The sequence below is a fragment of the Lepidochelys olivacea genome (assembly GCF_965140295.1).
Source record: "Lepidochelys olivacea isolate rLepOli2 genome assembly, chromosome: 14".
NCBI lineage: Eukaryota > Metazoa > Chordata > Testudines > Cheloniidae > Lepidochelys > Lepidochelys olivacea.
Window position 1 is genome coordinate 29,856,428 of NC_140424.1, and position 23,209 is coordinate 29,879,636.

Consider the following 23,209-nt stretch of genomic DNA (forward strand, 5'->3'; position numbering starts at 1 on the left):
TGGCCATAACATGAAATATATGGCAGAATGCAGGTAAATCCATGGAGCAGGAGACATACAATTCTCCCACAAAGAGTTCAGTCAGAAATTTAATTAATGAATTATTTTTTTAATGAGCGTCATCACTATGGAAGCATGATTGTCTTAGGGATTCGCGGAACAAAAAGTAGAACTGAGTGAACTTGTAGGCCCTAAATTTTTGAAATTGTTTTGGTTTTGAGTGCAGTTATGTAACAAAAAAAATGTACATTTCTAAGTTACACTTTCATGATAAAGAGATTCCACTACAGTACTTGTATGAGGTGAATTGAAAAATACGGTTTCTTTTGTTTATCTTTTTTCTGCTACAAATATTTGTAATAAAAAATAATACTATTAAGTGGGCCCTGTACACTTTGTATTCTCTGTTGTAATTGAAATCTATTTGAAAATGTAGAAAAAACATCAAAAAATATTCATAATAAATTTAAATAGATATTCTATTATAGTTTAACAGTGTGATTAAAACTGCAATTAATCATGATTTTTTTTAATCAAGTTAATTTGTTTTGATTTAATTGTGTGAGTTAACTGCGATTAATTGACAGCCCGAGTTTGAGCTCTAACTGAAACTTTTCCCACAGTGGAGGCACTTATAGGATTTCTCTCCTGTGTGGATTCTCTGATGTGAACTGAGTTTTGAGCTCTGACTGAAGCTTTGCCCACACTCAAGGTATTTTTATGGTCTCTCTCCCACGTGTAGTCTCCAGTGAGAAGTAAGAGTTGACCTCCGATTGAAGCTTCTCCCACAGTCCAAGCATTTATAGGGTCTCTCTCCAGTGTGGATTCTCCTATGGTTAATAAGGCCTGAGTGCTGACTGAAGCTTTTCCCACAGTCCAAGCATTTATAGGGTCTCTCTCCCGTGTGCAGTCCCCGATGGGCAACAAGATTTGAGCTCCGATTGAAACTTTTGCCACACTCCAAGCATTTATAGCGTCTCTCTCCCGTGTGCAGTTTCTGATGGGTAACAAGATTTGAGCTCCGACTGAAGCTTTTCCCGCAGTCTAAGCATTTATAGGGTCTCTCTCCTGTGTGGATTCTTCCATGATTAATAAGGACTGAACGCTGACTGAAGCTTTTCCCACAGTCCAAGCATTTATAAGGTTTTTCTCCCGTGTGGGTTCTCTGATGTACAATAAGGGCTGATGGTGCACTGAAACTTTTCCCACACTCAAGGCATTTATATGGTCCCTCTCCCGTGTGCGTTCTCCCATGGTTAATAAGGATTGAGCGCCGACTGAAGCTTTTCCCACAATCCAAACATTTATATGGTCCCTCTCCTGTGTGGATTCTCCCGTGGCTAATAAGGCCTGAGCGCTGACTGAAGCTTTTCCCACAGTCTAAGCACTTATAGGGTTTCTCCCCTGTGTGGGTTCTCTGATGTATAATAAGGGCTGATCGTACACTGAAACTTTTCCTACACTCAGTGCATTTATGTGGTCCCTCTCCTGTGTGTATTCTTCCATGGGTTATAAGAACTGAACGCTGACTGAAGCTTTTCCCACAGTCCAAGCATTTATAAGGTTTCTCTCCCGTGTGGGTCCTCTGATGTGTAATAAGGGTTGATGGTACACTAAAACTTTTCCCACACTCAGTGCATTTATATGGTCCCTCTCCTGTGTGGATTCTCCTATGGCTAATAAGGTGTGTGCGTTGACTGAAGCTTTTCCCACAGTCCAAGCATTTATAGGGTTTCTCTCCTGTGTGGGTCCTCTGATGTGTAATGAGGGCTGATGGTGCGCTGAAACTTTTCCCACACTCGGGGCATTTATATGGTCCCTCTCCTGTGTGGATTCTGCTATGGCTAATAAGGCCTGAGCGCTGACTGAAGCTTTTCTCACACTCCAGGCACTCATATGATCTCTCTCCCATGTGCAGTCTCCGATGGGTAGTAAGATTTGAGCTCCAATTAAAGCCTTTCCCACAATCCAAGCATTTATATGGTCTCTCTCCTATATGGATTCTCCCATGGTTAGTAAGGACTGAGCGCTGACTGAAGCTTTTCCCACAATCCAAGCATTTATAGGGTTTCTTTTCCTTGGGATTTGTCTGCTGGGCTGTGGTTTCCTTGGGATTCTTGCCTCCTCCCCCATATTCAATGGATTCATCCACTTTCTTCCTTCGGTGGTTTCCCAGGTTCCTCTTTGACCTGTGCCAATTACTCCAGGCTTTTCTCTGTTCCAAGCACTGGGAAAAATTCCCTTCAGCTCTTCTCAATAACCTCCCCTGAAGTTCTATTTTCTCAGGACCTTCCTGCTGTGGATTCCCCTCCTCGTTCTCACTCTTTGTCTCGTCACCTGCTGGGGGAGAGAGAGAATCCAGGCAGGAGTCATTGCCTGGGCTGGCAGAAAGGACAGAAAGGGGAATAGCAAAGGGGGAAAACACAACACAATAACTTTGGGGAGACTATGAAACTGGATTCTGCCACCACATCCCATCCAAACACTCACAGGGAAGTGACATCAGGGAGAAAACTCCTGACAGCTAACATGGTGGGTGGGAAGTCATGAGCGATATCTGCCATGATTATACAACACCTGCTGACAACAGCCTACCTAGGGGAGATGAGGAAGAACTGAGGGCCCTCATGCCATATTTTGGGGATTTTCAGCTTTTTCCTTCATTTGCCATATACCTCCTGTGTCAGTGTTACTGACTCCTCACCTGTGCGGCTGCCTCTTTGGATGTTGCTTTCCTTGGGGGCCTGGAGATCTGGGACCCACAGCTCTTCCCCTGCTTCCAGCCGGGCTATCAGGTCAGGTTTGGGAATGGAGAGTCCTGCGCAGGGGGTGAAATCAGGCATGATCAGAGTGCACTGAGGATTGGTGCAGTATTTGTCACAAAGGGCACATAATGAGATTAAACTGACCCCATGATTTGCTGGGGGGTTGTGGGGTCTGAACAGATGGGAACATGGTCACTGAGCCCCCTTGAGAGAGGCAGATGTCTGGGGCAGGGGGAGTTGTCACACCCTCACTAGGAGCTTTCAGGATCTGTGGGCTCTGGGGGACTTGCTGAGGCACACACAGCTCTGGTGTTAAACCCCTGCCTATGTCTGAACCTACAGAGATCAGAGCCCTCCCCACACATAGAGCTAGTCACATGAAGGGAGGTGCACAGAGATTCTGTGTGTGAGTGAGAATTAATGCAGATAGGTTAACACATTGCTTCTGTCCCTATGAAAGCTGGAGGTAAGGGGATGAATTAGCATGTCCATTAGGTTCATGACTCCCCTATCCTGTTGGAGGAGGTATGGAGGTGAACGGCTCTCTCACACTGGAGCTCTGGACTATGTGACACATTCCCCTCTAATGTACCTGACCAGGGAAGAACCTGACCAGATTCAGAAATGCAGACCCCTGGCTTCAAATAGCTGAGGGGACAGGAGTCCTTACCCAGCGAAGTCACCGTCTCATAATTCTCCTGCATGACGTCCCTGTAGAGGACTCTCTGACCGGGGTCCAGCAGAGCCCCCTGCCCCTCACTGAAATATACAGCCACATCCTCGAAGGTCACCGGCATCTGAAACAACAAATGTTCCCTTCTTAGCACCTGCTGTCCCAGCCACAATCCTAGTATTTATGGGGGAAGAAGCACAGAAATAGGGCAGCACTGGAAAGGCCAGAGGAGCAGAATCCCACCCCCACCCTGTTCAGAGTAGCCAGGAGTCTCCAGGGAACAGACAGAAGGGGAGAGCTCCTTGTCCATCCCAGCAGATGGAGGAAGGAAGGGTCTTTTCATTTACCACATACCTATGAAGCACAGGCTGACATGGGAAGCAGAGTTCTGGGCAGGGGACAGGGACAGGAATCCCAGCAACTGTATTTCAGCAGAGTCTTTGCCTAGTGGGTTTAGCCTCCAGCACTTTGGTCTGTTTTCCCAGCCCTAGACTGAGCATGGCCCACTAAGTTTATCACACCCTGTCCCCTCCCTGCCCCTCCCCTCCACAACAACCCTCCCCCTTCACGACAACCCTCCCCAGCAGCTCCCCACAAACTTCTGCGACCTGAGCTGGATCCACCACAGCCATTTCCCTTCCCCAACCCCTACGACAATGGGATGATCTGGAGCAAAATGTGATGGTTACTCTGCAGACTGTCAGGATAAGAAGGGCAATTGGGGAGGTTTCTTAATTAGCGCTAGTCCATTTCACACCCCGATTCCCCCCAGGCTCTTTCCCTGCAGACAGACATTCTAGACCAGGGGTTTTCAGATTTTTTTACTGGTGACCCCTTTCACATAGCAAGCCTCTGAGTGTGACCCCGCCTTATACATTAAAAACACATTTTTATATATTTAACACCATTATAAATGCTGGAGGCAAAGCGGGTTTGGGGTGGAGGCAAACAGCTTGCAACCCCCCTATGTAATAACCTCATGACCCCCTGAGCGGTGCTGATCCCCAGTTTGAGAAACCCTGCTCTAGACTCTGCCATGCTGGGAAAACTCTCAGTTATGTTATTACAACACAGACCTGACCCTTCCCACTGGGACTAAACACATGAGGCATTTTTAAACCCTCCCAGGAACAGAGTCTCTGAGCCAAAAGATAAAAAAGAGCAGAATCAAAGGAGCCATTTTGGGGGATCCCCTTGACACTGTCCCTAGGACAGCACATTCCCCCAGCATCATGGGGACTAGGCAGAGGCAGGAACTGGCTTTCTCTGTCTCTGTTCCTCACCTTGTCCCAGGAAAGTCAATGTGCCCTGGGATACTGCAGGGAATGGAGCTGGGCAGGGTTGGGAGCCAGGAACCTTTCTCCCCACTTATTGCTCCTGCTGTCTCTTTCAGTCTCTCCACTCTCCCTTCTGCATGGAAGAACTGGTTACTGATTGGCCATTCCTGTGGGCATTTCCTCTCCAATAGCTACTGCCACTGCCAACAGGAATGTGGGCCTGGATGTGTCGGGGACAGCAGCTATGGGACTCGCAAACCCCTGGGGAGCAGAGATAGGCAAGGAGGGGCCGTTTGTGCAGAGTCACTTTCCTGCCCGGACCCAGCACTTTTCCCTAAGTCTCTCTCATCAGCTGGAGTCTCCAACTCAGGATCTGGCGTCATAAGAACATAAGATCGGCCATATTGGGTCAGACCAAAGTCCATCTAGCTCAGTATCCTGTCTTCCGACAGTGGCCAATGCCAGACGCCCCACAGAGAATGAACAGAACAGATAACCATCAAGTGATCCATCTCCTGTCGCCCATTCCCAGCTTCTGCAAACAGAGGCTAGGGACAACATCCCTGCCCAACCTGGCTAATAGCCATTGATGGACCTATCCTCCATGAATTTATCTAGTTCTTTTTTGAACCCTGTTATAGTCTTGGCCTTCATGACATCCTCCAGCAAGGAGTTCCACAGGTTGACTGTGCGTTGTATGAAAAAATACTTCCTTTTGTTTGGTTTACATCTGCTGCCTACTAATTTCATTTAGTGACCTCTAGTTCTTGTGTTATGAGAAAGAGTAAATAACACTTCCTTATTTACTTTCTTCACATCAGTCATGATTTTATAGACCTCTATCATAACCCCCCTTAGTCATCTTTTTTCCAAGACAAAAAGTCCCAGTCTTATTAATCTCTCCTCATATGGCAGCCGTTCCATACCCCTAATAATTTTTGTTGCCTTTTTCTGAAACTTTTCCAATTCCAATATGTCTTTTTTGAGATGGGGTGACCACTGCAGGCAGTATTCAAGATGTGGGCATACCATGGATTTATATAGAGACAATATGATATTTTTTGTCTTATTATCTCTTCTTATCTATCCCTTTCTTAATGATTCCCAACATTCTGTTTGCTTTTTTGACTGCCGCTGCACATTGAGTGGATGGTTTCAGAGAACTATCCACAATGACTCCAAGATCTCTTTCTTGAGTGGTAACAGCCAATTTAGACGCCATCATTGTATATGCACAGTTGGGATTATGTTTTCCACTCTGCATAACTTTGCATTTATCAACATTGAATTTCATCTGCCATTTTGTTGCCCAGTCACCCAGTTTTGAGAGATCCTTTTGTAGCTCTTTGCAGTTACATAGTTTTGTATCATCTGCAAATTTTGCCACCTCACTGTTTACCCCTTTTCCCAGATCATTTATGAATATGTTGAGCAGCAACTTGCTCCCCTCTCCAGTTCCAGCTTTATCGTCCTTGAGTGCTCCTTTATCATCTCGATCATCTATTTCAACCCACTGGATGTTTAACAGGCTTCCTGCTTCTGATGTACTTAAAAAAATTTTTGCTATTACTTTTTGAGTCTTTGGCTAGCTGTTCTTCAAATTCTTTTTTGCCCTTCCTAATTATAGTTTTACACTTCATTTGCCAGAGTTTATGCTCATTTCTATTGTCCTCACTAGGATTTAACTTCCACTTTTTAAAGGATGCTTTTTTGCTTCTCACTGCTTCTTTTACTTTGTTGTTAAGCCACCGTGGCACTTTTTTCATTCTCTATGTTTTTTAATTTGGGGCGTACATTTAAGTTGAGCTTCTATTATGGTGTCTTTTAAAAGTTTCCGTGCAGCTTGTAGGGATTTCACTTTTGGCGCTGTATGTTTTAATTTCTGTTTAACTAACCTCCTCATTTTTGTGTAGTTCCTCTTTCTGAAATTAAATGCGACAATGTTGGGCTGCTGTGTTGTTCTCCCCACCACCGGGATGTTAAATTTAATGATATTATGGTCATTATTACCAAGTGGTCCAGCGATATTCACCTTTTGAACCAGATTCTGTGCTCCATTTAGGACTAAATCAAGAATTGCCTCTCCTCTTGTGGGTTTAAGGACTAGCTGCTCCAAGAAGCAGTCATTTAAGGTGTCAAGAAACTTTATCTCTGCATCCCATCCTGGGTGTTATATACCCAATCAACATGGGGATAGTTGAAATCTCCCATTACTGCTGAGTTTTTTATTTTAATAGCCTCTCTACTCTTCCTGAGCATTTCATAGTCACTATCAGCATCCTGGTCAGGTGGTCAGTAATGTATCCCTACTGCTATATTCTTATGATTAGAGCATGGAATTACTATCCATAGAGATTCTATGGTACAGGTTGGTTCATTTGAGATTTTTACTTCATTTGATTCTATGCTTTCTTTCACATATAGTGCCACTCCCCCCCCCACCTGCACGACCTGTTCTGTCCTTCCAATATATTCTGTGTCAGCAGAGACCAGGGCTGGTTCCAGCCACCGAAAAAAGTCCCCCTGGTTGGGCAAAGAGGAGTTTTAATGATGGTCTGTTCCAGCACAGACCCCACTGGGCAGCAGCAGCCTCTCAGCCCAGGCTCCCAGATCACAATGGAGGCAGCAGCATCTACCCCAGGAAGCTCAGCTAGCTCTAGGGTTGCAGTATCCTGAGTACAAAGAGAGACTGACACCAGCCTCCTCTGCCTTAGCGATTACCAGAGCCCTCTGGTTGGGGGCAGCTAATGACCGAGCCTCCCTGTGCTGCCCCTGCAGCCCCCAGGGACAGTCAGGCCCACCTGGTCTCACAATGGAACTGGAGAAACAGTTCAAATCTGGTTTTTGTACTGGAACTGGAATTGAACCTGAACCATAATTCAGTTTTACCAGCTGAACCTGAACTGAACTGAAAAAAGTGGGGGAGGGCAAGGGAAAGAGTTAAAATAAAGATTCAGCATTTTTTAAGCTCAATATTGTTGGAAAAAATGGACAGTGATCTTATTTTCATTTTAAGAGAAGACAACAAATTAGCCAATGGGCTGCTGATTGCTCTCAGAATGGCCTGCCCCAGGATAGTGAGAAGAGAATGAGCATAGAGGGGGGCCAGTCCACAAGGGCAGGGAGGGAGAGGGGAAGGTTGGCAGCTGCCTGCACACCATGGGAAGCAGAAGGGGGGCCCATAGATAGAGGAACCATCTCTGAGATGCCCTCCTGGGAAGATAAGAGTTGGGATGCTCCCCAGGCCTTGAAGTTCATAATAATTCTTCAAGCCCAGGGGCAAAGGTAATGGCTCCCCAACCTTCTCCCAGGGCTTCTCATAACAAATCTTTGGTGGCCTCAGAGTGTGGCCACCAACTCTTGCTGATGGCTACTCTGACAATTTTTCCTAAAATACTGAATTAACTTTAGGAAAAACAAATAAATACTGTATGCACATGTCCAAATCATTGTAATTTATTGATGTAGGGTGAGTTTTTTTGCAAACGCAATAATAAAATAATGTACAGTTGTCTCTATTTTTTACTGGACCTAAACAGAATAGAAACAAAAATAATGTGTTTTGCATGCTATTGTCTTTTGTTGTTTTATCTTTTGCTTGTTGGGGTTTTTTTTAGACTTGCTAGCTAGTCAGTCTGCTACTGAAAAGTGATATTTGTATGTTTGTTAATATGATTTTTCACAGAAGCACACTAGCTAGCTAGTTGGGAAGCAGTGAAAAGTGATACTGACAAGCATTCAAATATCACTTTTCACAGCAGATTTACTCAGCCCTGGCAAGCTGGGAGACAAATAAAGCCCTGGATGGGGAGGTGGGTAGGGAGGCATCCGGGGCCAGGGGTAACAAATGTGGGGCTGGAAGAGGCAGCGGGGGCCAGAGGTGTTGGGGGTCTGTGTGAAGGGCCAGGGGAGGAAGCGGGGGCCAGCGGTGATGTTGGGGGTGAGTAAAGGGCCAGCACCCAAAGCCTGAGGTCCAGGCTGGCACCGGAAACCCTGCAGCTAGGGACCGTAGCCCATTGCTGTGTAGCTAAAACCCGAGGCCAGAGGACACACCGGGAATCGGGGTGATAGGGGGGAGGAGGTGAGAGCCTGGGGCCAGAGCCCAAAGCTCCAGGCTGGATCCTGGGGTCCTGGGGTTGGAGCCCAGGGCCCAGGAATGGAGCTCACTGCCACGCAGCGAGATCCCAGGGATGGATGAGGCAGCAAGGACCAGGGGTGACAGGCAGGGGTTATGAGCCCAGACTGGCACCTGCCGCAGCACAGCTGGGACCAGAGCCTGGAGCCCTGCCACATGGCTGAAGCCGAGGGCCAGATGAGGTAGTGGGTGCCAGAGTTGATGCGGGAGAGGTGAGCCTGAGGCCAGAGGATGGAGCCTGTCCCTGTGTGGCTGAAGCCTGAAGCCCCACGGCCAGAGCCTGCTGCATGGGCTGAAGCCGGAAGCCCAAGCCCCACTGCCCCCAGGAAGGTGGGGAACTCAAATTGGTTGCCTGCTTCTCCAGCGTTTCCGGCTCCAGAGGGGACAGGGCCCAACCCCTGCTGGAAGCCCTGGGGGAGGGGCCGCTGCTTCTTCCCTCAGTCACCACCCAGGAAGCTATGGCTGCTAGAAAAGCCCCTGGTAGCCACATTTGAGAAATGCTGCCTTAGGCCTCCACCTATCATCGCCAACCTGTGGGGCATCTCCTCCCTCCAATTGCCCAACTTACAGCAGGGTTCATACTCCAAACTCCCTTCTCCATTGAAGCCATCTGCAGGGCCCACTCCCAACTCCCACCTTCCAGGGCACTGTCTGATACACACCTCCAACCGGCCACCCCATCTCCAGAGCTGTTCTTTCTCTTCACCCATCCTGGCTGGCTCTGGCAGGCTCAGATTCAGAGCCAAGTTCTGCCTGAGCGGCAGGCCAGTCTGTCTGCAACCCAGTGTGTTCCTGGTGGTCCCTTGGTCCAGCCCTGCTGCTGCAGTGAGCACTGAGCTCAGTTCTGAGCCTGCCTGAGAGACACTTGGAGCTCAGGGATTTCTGACAGGACGTGGCCACCTCGTGCCATGAGCTTCACCTGACAGAAGCAGAATGGAGGGCTGGTGAAGGCATCACAATTCCACTGAAACCTGATAATTTGACAACAAAGATACTTTAGCATGAACGACCATGGGTGACTTTATGGTGCTTGGTTAAAATGCCAACTGGAAATATCAAAATTTTCTTCTATCTTCACTGTTTAATTAATCCTTACTAGCTTCAATGGAAAAATGAGAAAAAAAAATCTGTTGGAACTGATGACAGTCTCTCCTCTATACACCCTGATCCTAGATAGCAATTCCCACTGTCAGAAGAGGACAAAGTCAAGGCAAATTTCATTTCACCAAAACGTGAATGAAGATGGAAATGCTTGAGTTAGAAATAATGATGTCATCGAATCAACCTCAGACACATCTTTAATTTAAAGATGAAATAGAAATTCTGAACGCTTGTGAAATCTCCGAAAAGGAAAAGATATCTGATCAAAGGAAAGTCCCAGAAAGGATTGGGCCAATACTTGATTCATTCACAGATGAGCCACATGTCAATAAGAAAGAAAACAGAGCAAACTACTGGGAATGATTAGTCTTCTTACAGTGGGTACAGCAACACCCATTTTTTTCATGTTCTCTGTGTATATTTATCTTCCTACTGTGTTTTCCACTGCATGCATCCCATGAAGTGGGTTTTAGCCCAGGAAAGCTTACACCCAAATAAATTTGTTAGTCTCTAAGGTGCCACAAATCGTCCTCAGTTTTTTATGCCCAAACTGTATCAAGGAGCAAAATGGGACTGGCAGGGCGGTGTGGGCAGATCTCACTGAGCAGCCTCCGTTCACACCAGCATGGCCAGGGACAGCGAACACAAAGCAGCAGACAGTGTGGGCAGCGGGTGGTAACGTGACCCCGGCTCCCATCTCGCTCTGACCCCCCAGGTGTCGCTGTCCCAGCGCTCTCCACGGCGCGCGCTGGCTTCACCCGCCCCGCAAACACCGGGAGCTGGCGGCAGCTTCCCCGGGCCCAGGGCAGGGAATCGCAGCCAGCCCCGCTGGGAGCAGCCTGGGGCCAAACCCTCCCCCTGCAGCCAGGATGGCACCGGGGGGCACCGCTCCTTGTGGGGATGGGCAGGTCTCTCTTACCTTCCCTCCAAGCGGTGCCCTCCCCGGGAGCAGGGGCTGGGGCCCGGAAAGCGGGGTCCTGGCCAGGCTGGGGTCTCTGCACCGGGGGAGGCTCCTGAGGAGCAGGGGGGAGTGTTGCTGCTGGAGATTCCCCTCTCCCGGCTGCAACCAGGGCTCCGGGGTCCCCAGCAGCAGCGGCCGGGGCTTGTGGATCTTGCAAGGAGCGCGGGCTCCCCACAGCACCCCAGATTCAATCACTGCAGAGTGCGATTCACTAATTACTTCCTGCTGCCACAGGACTCAGTAGTGACCCCAGCCAGCAGTGATCACTCCCAGAGCCACATCCCAGCTGCTGAGCTCCTGGGTCCTAGCGATCAAGGGGCTGCCCTGCAGCCCCCCTTCCCCCCCGCGCCCCAGATTCTGCCTCCTGGGGCCCCACGTCCTCTGGGCAGGGGCAGCTTCTCTCAGTATTAAGGGGGCATCATGCATAGAATCCACTATGTCAAAGGGCAGAAAGGAGACGTCCACATCCTCGGGAGGGGGCAGAAGGAGTTTCCATAAAGACTGGGCATTGTTCTGGAGTCCGTAATACCATCAAGAACAAGGGAGTGATGGGTCCTGGTCCTAGAGAGGCTGCACAGAGCGTGGAGCAGCTGGAGAACACATTTCTCAGGGCACCCCACCCTAGACAAAGGAAAGTAGTTTCCCCCGAGAAGTTACCGCTGTAGGATTTTGAAAGACCATGGAAATGTATTTACATTAGTACTGTCAATTAATTGCATTTAACACATGTGATTAACTCAAAAATAATTAATTGGGATTTAAAAAATTATTCGTGATTAATTGCAGTTTTAATCACACACTTAGAGAATAATAGAATACCATTTGAAATTTATTATAAATGTTTTGGATGTTTTTCTATATTTTAAAATATATTGATTTCAATTACAACACAGAATACCAAAAAAAAAAAAAAGGAGTACTTGTGGCACCTTAGAGACCTAGAGATGCATCCCATGAAGTGAGCTGTAGCTCACGAAAGCTTATGCTCAAATAAATTGGTTAGTCTCTAAGGTGCCACAAGTACGCCTTTTCTTTTTGCGGATACAGACTAACATGGCTGCTACTCTGAAACATGACAGAATACAAAGTGTACAGTGCCCACTTTATATTATTATTTTATTACAAATATTTGCACTGTAAAAAAGATTAACAAAATAAATAGTATTTTTCAATTCATCTATACAAGTACTGTAGTACAATCTCTTTATCGTGAAAGTGCAATTTACAAATGTAGATTTTTTTATTACAAAATTGCACTCAAAACAAAACACTGTAAAACTTTAGATCCTACGAGTCCACTCAGTCCTACTTCTTGTTCAGCCAAAGTCAAATAAGTTTGTTTACATTTATGGGAGATAATGCTGCCCGCTTCTGATTTACAGTGTCACCTGAAAGTGAGAACAGGTGTACGGGTGGCATTTTTGTAGTCAGCGTCTCAAGGTATTTACATGCCAGATATGCTAAACATTCATATGTCCCTTCATGCTTCAGCCACCATTCCAGAGGACATGCTTCCATGCTGATGATGCTCATTAAAAAAATAATGTGTTAATTAAATTTGTGACTGAACTTTTTGGCGGAGAATTGCAAGTTTCCTGCTCTGTGTTTTACCGGCATTCTGGCATACATTTCATGTAATAGCAGCTTCAGATGATGACCCAGCACATGTTATTCATTTTAAGAACACTTTTCACTGCAGATTTGACAAAACACAGAGATTTCTAAAGATAGCTACAGCACTTGACCCAAGATTTAAGAATCTGAAGTGCCTTCCAAAATCTGAGAGGGACGAGATGTGGAACATGCTGTCAGAAGTCGTAAAAGAGAAACACTCCAGATGCAGAAACTACAGAACCAGAACCAACAGAAAATAAAATCAACCTTCTCTTGGTGGCATCTGGCTCCGATAATTAAAATGAATGTGTGTCAGTCCGCACTACTTTGGATCGTTATCGAGCAGAACTGGTCATCAGCATGGACGCATGTCCTCTGGAATGCTGGCTGAAGCACTAAGGGATATATGAATGTTTCGCCTACCTTGCAGCGCTGGCAAAAAAGTGCCATGTGAGCACCTGTTCTCACTTTCAGGTGACTTTATAAATGAGAAGCAGGCAGCATTATCTCCTATAAATGTCAACAAACTTGTTTGTCTTAGCAATTGGCTGAACAAGAAGTAGGACTGAGTGGACGTGTAGGCTCTAAAGATTTACATTGCTTTATTTTTGAGTGCAGTTTTTTTTGTACATAATTCTACATTTGTAAGTTCAACTTTAATGATAAAGATATTGCACTACAGTACTTCTATTACGTGAATTCAAATACTATTTCTTTTGTGTCTTTTTTACATTGCAAATATTTGTAATAAAAATGAATATAAAATAAGCACTGTACACTTTGTATTCTGTGTTGTAATTGAAATAAATGTACTTGAAAATGTAGAAGACATCCAAAAGTATTTATATAAATGGTATTCTATTATTGCTTAACAGCACAATTAATTTTTAAAATTTTTGATAGCTCTAATTTACACCTTGTTTAAACAGACCCTTCAAGCTAACCAGGGGGAGGGGTGGCCCCATCAATAGCACCAGAGGGGGCAGAAACTAAACTATTTGCATTTTAGCTGACAGCTCCTGCAGGGGAAAAAGCAGCAGGACCTGTAGCCTTCGAGACAGACTCCCTTTCGCCTGCCTCAGGAGGTTACTGTCAGAAGAATCCATTGCAAAGGTTCACTGGACTCTGAAAGAGACCAATCCAGGGCTGTGTTTAAACTGGACTGTTTGGTGATTCCTGGGAAAGTAACAAACTATTGCACATTGACTTCTTAAAGGAAGAATACCCTTAACATTCTTTTGACTGATCCAGGACAAGGCTGGATGTTCAGAGCCCCTTTTCTTGAAAACCTTCCAGGCCCCAGCAGGGTGTGAAGTCACCTCACCGGTTGTTGAGGAAGGTGAGGGGAGGTGGGTGGAAGTCCAGGGTATTGCAGGCAGGCAGCAGAATCCAAAGTGTTGGCTCAGGGCTGCCCAATACATAGAGTGCATGCTAGATGCTGACTGTGGGCCTCCCAGGCAGAGGGTCACAGAGGCCAAGCACTGTGAGGCACTCAGGGTTACAGGGTTAGAGCTGACCCAGCACTTCACCAGTCTGGGTTGGGCCCCAGGATGTCACAAAGCCTGAAACTGAAGAGTCATTTTATCTAAGTGTTACTATTTCCAGGTCTGCAGGTCACATCTCAGCCCAGACAAAGCTCCAGACAAGCCCCAGAAACTGGATTTCAGTTTTAAAGGTTCCAACACCACAAACAGAGAAGGAAAAGGAACAATTTGTGGCACAGTCAGAGAAAATGTAACTAACCCCATACACGGTTTGTCTGAGGGACTCAGGGTGTTTTGTCCAGATGAATTAAGACAGAGCACAGAGGGTGACAGAGAGGAGAGGAGAGAGTGTTTGTTTTGGGGGTGCTTAGCCATTTACAAATCTAAACTCATTACTGCCACTGGGACAAGCCAAGGGGACCCGCTGAATTCCACAGAGATGGGTCAGGGACAGGTTTGCTCCATCAGAGACCCCAGAGTCTAAAAAGACTGAGGGTATGTGTACACTGTAAATAAAGTCTTGCGGCAGGGAATCTGATAGCACAGGACAATTGACCTGGGGTGGAAGCTAAAATAGAAATGTAGATAGTTGGGTTTAGGTTGGACCCCGGGCTCTAAATCCTGGCAAGGGGGAAGGAGCTCAGACCCCATGCTTCAGCCCCAGCATTTACGTTGCTATTTTTAGCCCTGCACCCCAGCCTCCCCCATGACCTGGAGTCAGCTGCCACATGCCCTGAGACTCATTGTATTGTTTTGTTTGTGGTGGTGGTGGTGTTTTTTTGCAGTGTAGACATACCCTGAATAATGTAAAATTCCTTCCATTTGGGAGGAGAACTACTACACTGAGTAATTACCATAGATGAGGTATAGAAGAGAGAAAAAGTCTGGAGCACTGGGCCTGGTGCAAGATCTGAGGCCTGAACCAGAGGCTGTGAACCAAAGTCAGGCCATGTGTTATGGAATACGGACTCTGGACTTCAGAAAAGCAGACTTTGACTCCCTCAGGGAACTGATGGGCAGGATCCCCTGGGAGAATAACATGATGTGTAGAAAGAATAGTAAATATGGCAGGCGACCAGCTTGGCTTAACTGTGAAATCCTTGCTAATCTTAAACACAAAAAAGAAGCTTATAAGAAGTGGATGATTGAACAAATGACCAGGGAAGAATATAAAAATATTGCTCGGGCATGCAGGAGTGAAATCAGGAAGGCCAAATCACACTTGGAGTTGCAGCTAGCAAGAGATGTTAAGAGTAACAAGCAGGGTTTCTACAGGTATGTTAGCAACAAGAAGAAGGTCAAGGAAAGTGTGGGGCCCTTACTGAATGAGGGAGGCAACCTAGTGACAGAGGATGTGGAAAAAACTAATGTACTTAATGCTTTTTTTGCCTCTGTCTTCACGAACAGACTACTGCACTGGGAAGCACAGTATGGGGAGGAGGTGACCAGCCTTCTGTGGAGAAAGAAGTGGTTCAGGACTATTTAGAAAAGCTGGACAAGCACAAGTCAATGGGGCCAGATGTTCTGCATCCGAGGGTGCTAAAGGAGTTGGCGGATGTGATTGCAGAGCCGTTGGTCACTATCTTTGAAAACTCATGGTGATCCGGGGAAGTCCCGGACGACTGGAAAAAGGCTATTGTAGTGCCCATCTTTAAAAAAGGGAAGAAGGATGATCTGGGGAACTACAGGCCAGTCAGCCTCATCTCCGTCCCTGGAAAAATCATCCTCAAGGTCCTCAAGGAATCAATTTTGAAGCACTTAAAGGAGAGGAAAGTGATCAGGAACAGTCAGCATGGATTCACCAAGGGCAAGTCATGCCTGACTAACCTAATTGCCTTCTGTGATGAGATAACTGGCTTTGTGGATGAGGGGAAAGCAGTGGATGTGTTATTCCTTGACTTTAGCAAAGCTTTTGATACCATCTCCCACAGTATTCTTGCCAGCAAGTTAAAGCAGTATGGGCTGGATGAATGGACTATAAGGTGGATAGAAAGCTGGCTAGATCGTTGGCCTCAATGGGTAGTGATCAATGATTCCATGTCTAGTTGGCAGTCCATATCAAGTGGAGTGCCCCAAGGGTGGGTCCTGGGGCCGGTTTTGTTCAGTATCTTCATAAATGATCTGGAGGATGGTGTGGATTGCACTCTCAGAAAGTTTGCAGTTGACACTAAACTGGGAGGAGTAGTAGATACGCTGGAGAGCAGGGATAGGACACAGAGGGCCCTAGACAAATTAGAGGATTGGGCCAAAAGAAATCTGATGAGGTTCAACAAGGACAAGTGCAGAGTCCTGCACTTAGGATGGAAGAATCCCATGCACCACTACAGACTTGGGACTGAGTGGCTAGGCAGCAGTTCTGCAGAAAAGGACCCAGTGGACGAGAAGCTGGATATGAGTCAACAGTGTGTCCTTGTTGCCAAGAAGGCTAACGGCATTTTCGGCTATATAAGCAGGAGCATTGCCACCAGATTGAGGGATGTGATTGTTCCCCACTATTCAGCATTGGTGAGGCCCCATCTGGAGTACCGTGTCCAGTTTTGGGCCCCACACTACAAGAACGATGTGGAAAAATTGGAAAGAGTCCAGCGGAGGGCAACAAAAATGATCAGGGTGCTGGAGCACATGATTTATGAGGAGAGGCTGAGGGAACTGGGATTGTTTAGTCTGCAGAAGAGAAGAATGAGGAGGGATTTGATAGCTGCTTTCAACTACCTGAAAGGGGGCTCCAAAGAGGATGGATCTAGACTGTTCTCAGTGGTAGCAAATGATAGAACAAGGAGTAATGGTCTCAAGTTTCAGTGGGGGAGATTTAGGTTGGATATTAGGAAAAACTTTTTCACTAGGAGGTGTGGTGAAGCACTGGAATGGGTTACCTAGGGAAGTGGTGGAATCTCCTTCCTTTGAGGTTTTTAAGGTCTGGCTTGATAAAGCCCTGGCTGGGATGATTTATTTGGGGATTGGTCCTGCCTTGAGCAGGGGGTTGGACTAGAAGACCTCCTGAGGTCCCTTCCAACCCTGATATTCTATGATTCTGTGATTAAACCAGATGTTCACATATTCACTGCCTAGTATGTGAACTTGACAAAGTAGTTGCTAGTGTACCAGGCACAAGAGATTTACATAAATATATCCCAGGGTCCAAAAGGCTGTGGAAGCTGTGTGAGTTGGGGTGTGTGAATACAGGGCGGGTACATATGTAGTGGCTGTAGGCTGGGTGTCTATTAGGGCCCAGGGTTCTGAGCTATATGATGGGTTGGGATGTGTGTCTAGGATGTGCGGGGTTCTTTTAGGGGCAGAGGGGAGGGGACAGGGGGTGGATGGTTTGGCAGAGGGACATGGGGTGCAAGGAGCGCTGGAGCTGTTACTGTACTTGGATTTAATCTTGATTTTTGCTGCCTGTCATATGCTGGTTTTGTGCTTTATTGGAAGTGCTTTATTAACTTTGTGCTTTTTTTGATTTTGTGTTAATTGGCAGTTTGTTTAGTTAAGAGCCAAATTGCTTTTGTTATTTTAACAAAGACTGTGGCTCATTCAGATGCACAACAGTCACAGGAAGAGTGACCCGCCCTTCTTCGCCCAAAAAATGCTTTAAAAATGTTTCCAATATTTTAATTGTATTTATTTGATTGGGTTTTGATTGGACTGGGATGTAAATAGGAGCTTGATTGGCTAGGGAAAATGGTGTACTCAGTTTTGGTCAGCTGTTTATTTTCCTTTAAATAGTAGTGTGTATCTGCTGTTGTTTCATTTTGTTTGCATGTGCAAATGGCTAAATTTAAAATATAATACAGTCCATCCCCCAATATAAAGTATTTAGTTATTAGTATTTAACCAGTATTTTCTCTAGAAGTTTGCACTTGTTTATTGTTATTATCGTTAATATTAATCATATTACTAGTTTATTTATTAGCTTGGTTTTTTTCCCTCTTGAGTTCCTGTGAATAAATGTTGCACCAGTGAGCTGCCATAGATGAAGTTTAAAACCGATCTGTCTGTATAGATTTTTATTCTCCTTTTGAGGATAGCAGAGATTGTTACGAATTACACCTGAGAGGACACGCACACAACTGCTGAGAATTATACCTTGTAGGACATGCACACAAATGCTACGAATTACACCTGGTAGGACACGCACATAAATGCTGCGAATTATACCTGATAGGACACGCACACAAATGCTACGAATTACACCTGATAGGTCACGCACACAAATGCTGCGAGTTATACCTGATAGGTCACGCACAGTTCGAATCTAGGCTGAGGCACATAAACAAAGTCCACAACTGCAGAGTTCCCAAAGACACTAAGTTTATTACGCTCGAGCGTGGTGCGCCCCTGCTAGCCAGGAGGGGACCCTGAATACCGATTATACAAAGGTTATATACTTTTTAGCAAAGCATTTTGCCCTCATGCATCAGAAACCTTAGCCAATAAACAAACCCTTGTCTTATCTACCACCTATCCCTGCTTGGTGCATTCCTAGTGCTATACCAGTATGTTAATTACACAGCATGGTCCTAAAGCCATGCATCAGTAACCTTTATTATCAGGATGGGAGGCCTCACATCAAGGCCAAGAGACAGGGAGTTAGAGACTGACAAAAACCAGATACTGGGAGTCAAGGCAGGCTGGAGACAAGGAGGAAGATTTTCACAGGGATTCAGTATCTAATGATCACTCCTCCTGGTGTATGATGTGCTGGCATTTAGACAATGGTGGGCCCCAAACCAAAATGGAATCACATGTGCTAACTTTTCCTTAACAAGATGAAGCACACATTTAAGTGCATATTGTTTTACAAAAGTCAGTAGTTGTGCCCACAAAAGGTATAGCGCAGTCCCTGCCCAATTTCCTGTCTAGCCCACCTTAGCCCTCCCACTGGGAAGAGGCTGGAGCCACCCCTGAGGCCTACGGGGCACCTGATAACAGTTTTTCAATATAAAAAGGATGGTGATCTATTGTTTGTCATGTCCACTAAAGGCAAGAGAAGAGGCAATCAGATTAGCAAGGGAGATTTAGGTTAGAAAAAATCTTCCTAACTGTAGGGATAGTTAAACACGGGAACAGGTTACCTAGGGAGGCTGTGGAATCCCTGTCATTAGAGGTTTTTGAGAACATTTAAGTCAAATCCCTGTCAGGGATGGTCTAGGAGGTTGTACTTGGTCCTGTCTCAGCACAGGGGGATGGACTATATGACCTCTCGAGGTCTCTTCCATCCCTACATTTCTAGGATTCTATGTAAATCAGGAAAACCACAAGGAGTCTGGTGGCACCTTAAAGACTAACAGATATATTTGAGCATAAGCTTTCAAGAGTAAAAACCTCACTTCTTCAGATGCAAATCAGGAACTCCTCAGCTGTGCTCTGTAGAGAGGTGACTGGTCACCTGGTGCCAACTCTCCTCTTTGTTTCTAGATTCATTGAATCATACTTACAGGTGGCTAAAAATATGTGAAATATGTTATTTACATTTCTTCTGCAGCCTGGCAATTGCTCTGGTCACCACGGTGGTATTGGAAGGAACCTATTCCAAGGAACAGTCTCTGCGGGGTTGTCCACACTAGGAGGTATGTTCTCTTTTACTGTAAAATTCTTGTGTAGACAAGGCAAGTGGCCATTTCACCTCAGTGTAACTTGTTCAAAGGAATTATATGGGATGAGGTTTGGGAAGGGAGTGTTTGTGGTCACCACAATGAGCAACCCTGAGGGGAAGCTACGCCTTCCCTCATCTCCACAAGGATTGCACAGTGAGATCACTCGCTCGTGTTCACTGTCACATTGTAGAAATCCCACCCTTTCTCCTAGTGTGGACACAGACTAAACAATGAGCCCTGGTCTATACTACGAGTTTAGGTCGAAGTTAGCAATGTTAGATCAATTTAACCCTGCACCCGTCCACACAATGAAGCCATTTTTGTCGACCTAATGGGCTCTTAAAATCTATTTATGTACTCATAGATTCATAGATATTTAGGTCAGAAGGGACCATTATGATCATCTAGTCTGACCTCCTGCACAACGCAGGCCACAGAATTTCACCCACCACTCCTACAAAAAAACCCCTCACACCTATATCTGTGCTATTGAAGTCCTCAAATCGTAGTTTAAAGACTTCAAGGAGCAGAGAATCCTCCAGCAAGTGAGCCGTGCCCCATGCTACAGAGGAAGGCGAAAAACCTCCAGGGCCTTCCAATCTGCCCTGGAGGAAAATTCCTTCCCGACCCCAAATATGGCGATCAGCTAAACCCTGAGCATATGGGCAAGATTCATCAGCCAGATACTACAGAAAATTTTTTCCTGGGTAACTCAGATCTTACCCCATCTAATAACCCATCACAGGCCATTGGGCCTATTTACCATGAATATTTAATTATCAAAACCATGTTATCCCATCATATCATCCGATGAGGGGATTAGTGCTGAAATCGACATTGCTGGGTCAAATTTGGGTTAGTGTGGACGCAATTCGACGGTATTGGCCTCTGGGAGAAATATCACAGTGCTCCATTGTGACCGCTTTGGACAGCACTCTCAACTCGGATGCACTGGCCAGTTACTCAGGAAAAGCCCCACAAACTTTTGAATTTCATTTCCTATTTGGCCACTGTGGCGTGACCATGCAGAGCTCATCAGCAGAGATGACCATGGAGTCCCAGAATTGCAAAAGAGCTCCAGCATGGACTGAACGGGAGGTACTGGATCTAATCACTGTCTGGGGAGATGAATCCGTGCTATCAGAACTCCGTTCCAAAAGATGAAATGCCAAATATTTGAAAAAATCTCCAAGAGCATGATGGACAGAGGTTACAACAGGGACCTGCAGCAGTGCCGGGTGAAAATTAAGGAGCTCAGACAAACCTACCAAAAAAACCAAAGAGGCAAACAGCCACTCCGGTTCAGACCCACACACATGCCGCTTCTATGATGAGCTGCATGCAATTCTAGGGGGTGCCTCTTCCACTACCCCACCCCTGTTCGTGGACTCTTGCAAGGGGGGAGTCTCACGTGACAGGGATGAGGATTTGGGGGATGAGCAAGATGATGATGAGGAGGAGGAGGAGGAAATCATTCTCCCCGACAGCCAGGAACTGTTTATCACCCTGGAGCCAATACCCTCCCAACCCTCCCAAGGCAGGGTCCCGGACCGTGAAGCTGGAGAAGGCACCTCTGGTGAATGTACCTTTGTAAATATAATACATGGTTTAAAAGCAAGCGTGTTTAATGATTAATTTGCCCTGAAGACTTGGGATGCATTCACGGCCAGTACAGCTACTGGAAAAGTCTGTTAACGTGTCTGGGGATGGAGTGGAAATCCTCCAGAGACATCTCCATGAAGCTCTCCTGGAGGTACTCCCAAAGCCTTTGCAAAGGGTTTCTGGGGAGGGCAGCCTTATTGCATCCTCCATGGTAGGACACTTTACCACTCCAGGCCAGAAGCACATAGTCTGGAATCATTGCATAACAAAGTATGGCAGCGTATGGTCCCAGTGTTTGCTGGCATTCAAGCAACATCCGTTCTTTATCTCTCTGTGTTATCCTCAGAAGAGTTATATCATTCATGGTGCCCTGGTTGAAATAGGGGAATTTTATTAAGGGGACAGCCTGTGGCTGAAAAGAAATCATCCCCGCTGTTAGCCAAGCGGTGGGGGGAGAGGCACATGCATCCGATGAAGTGAGCTGTAGCTCATGAAAGCTTATGCTCAAATAAATTTGTTACTTTCTAAGGTGCCACAAGTACTCCTTTTCTTTTTGCAAATACAGACTAACATGGCTGCTACTCTGAAACCTTTAAAAGTGTTTGTTGTGAAACCGGAAACATCCCACAGTCAGGAGAGAAGCAATGCCAAGTGTGAAATACTAGTATATTACAGGAGGTGTCATCTTCTGCCCAACACAAGAAGGTCTACAGATATCAGACAAGCCATTATGGATGAAAGCCTCTATTGATTACTTGCCCTCACACCCATGAAGAGGAGTTGGAGCCCAAACACTCATCCCATCAGTTTGAACTCTGGGGGAAGGGAATAACAATTCCTGGTCAAAACTTTCTCTCTCTGCTGCTTAGCGGGGGGGAGAGGGGAAAGGGAGAATGGTTTAGACACAAAGTGAGAGAGCCACAGCTTGGGCTAGTCCTAAAGGACACACAGTACAGAGCTTGCTTATCATAGAAGCTTCTATTACCTTTTGAAACTTATGATTGTAACTCGTTTGTGTATGTACTTTTGCCTGCTTTAACTTTTGAAATAACTCATATTTCCTTCTCTTAGCCAATAATTCCTTAGTTAATTTAGTATAGGATTGGCTACAAATGTTGTCTTTGGTTTGAGATCTGACGTGCAATTGACCTGGGGTAAATAGCTGGTCCTTTGGGATTGGGAGAAACCAGAATATTGTTGTGATTTTTGACACAAGGGACCATCTATCACAAAGGTAGGCTTGTCTGGGTGGCAAGACAGACTTAGGAGACTGTCTATAACTCCATAGTAAAGCTGTTATACTGCTTGAGGAGTTCACACTTGATGATTGATGATATCAAATTGTAGAACATACAACCAGTTTGGGGTTTGTGCCCTGGTTTGTAACAGTCAGCCCTGAGGTCAGTACTCATGTTCCTGAGCTGCTCTTGACAGCCTAATTTACAATGGAAAGAGACTAATAAAGAAATAACAACACCTTCATTCAGGAGGTTATATACAATAGCCCTGCAGTTTAACACTGTAGAATGCCTTTCCAAATAATAAAAATATCTTCCTTTGTGTCCAAGTTTAAAATAGAGATTTCACAATGGCAGAAAATTGTGAGAGTGAATTTGCTACATGTGGCCTAAAGGATGGGGAAGGGTGGGGGAGCAAATTGTGACAGGTGTTTCCCCATTCATCACAACTTGCTACATCTGGACCAGAGGATGGGGAAAGGTAGAGGCAGCAGACTGTGACAGGGATAGCTCTCTCCATCACAACTTGTGACCTCTGGGCCAGGAATTGGGAAAGATAAAGGATAGGGAAAGGGGAAGAGGTAGCAAATTGTGATGAGACTTCCCCATCCATCAGAATTTACTCTCTCCCCTGAAGAGTAGGAAAGGCAGAGATAGGAAAACAGTGACAGGTGTACCTCCAGCCATCACAATTTGTTACCCCTGCACCAGGAACGGAGAAAGGTTAAGAACCAAACTGTGATAGGCATACCCCGATTCATCACA

The 23,209-nt window shown here is 45.9% G+C and overlaps 1 protein-coding gene across 1 annotated transcript; it reads right to left on the reverse strand.

The window, feature by feature from the left end:
- Nucleotides 1-544: 544 nt before the first annotated feature.
- Nucleotides 545-11,113, reverse strand: LOC311531295 (uncharacterized protein). Its single transcript, XM_084648543.1, has 4 exons — nucleotides 10,871-11,113; nucleotides 3,436-3,562; nucleotides 2,705-2,818; nucleotides 545-2,340 (listed from the first exon to the last, which is right to left on the reverse strand). The coding sequence occupies exons 2-4, from the start codon at nucleotides 3,560-3,562 to the stop codon at nucleotides 719-721; spliced, it is 1,863 nt and encodes a 620-aa protein (XP_084504669.1). The 5' UTR covers nucleotides 10,871-11,113; the 3' UTR covers nucleotides 545-718.
- Between the last annotated feature and the right edge of the window lie 12,096 nt (nucleotides 11,114-23,209).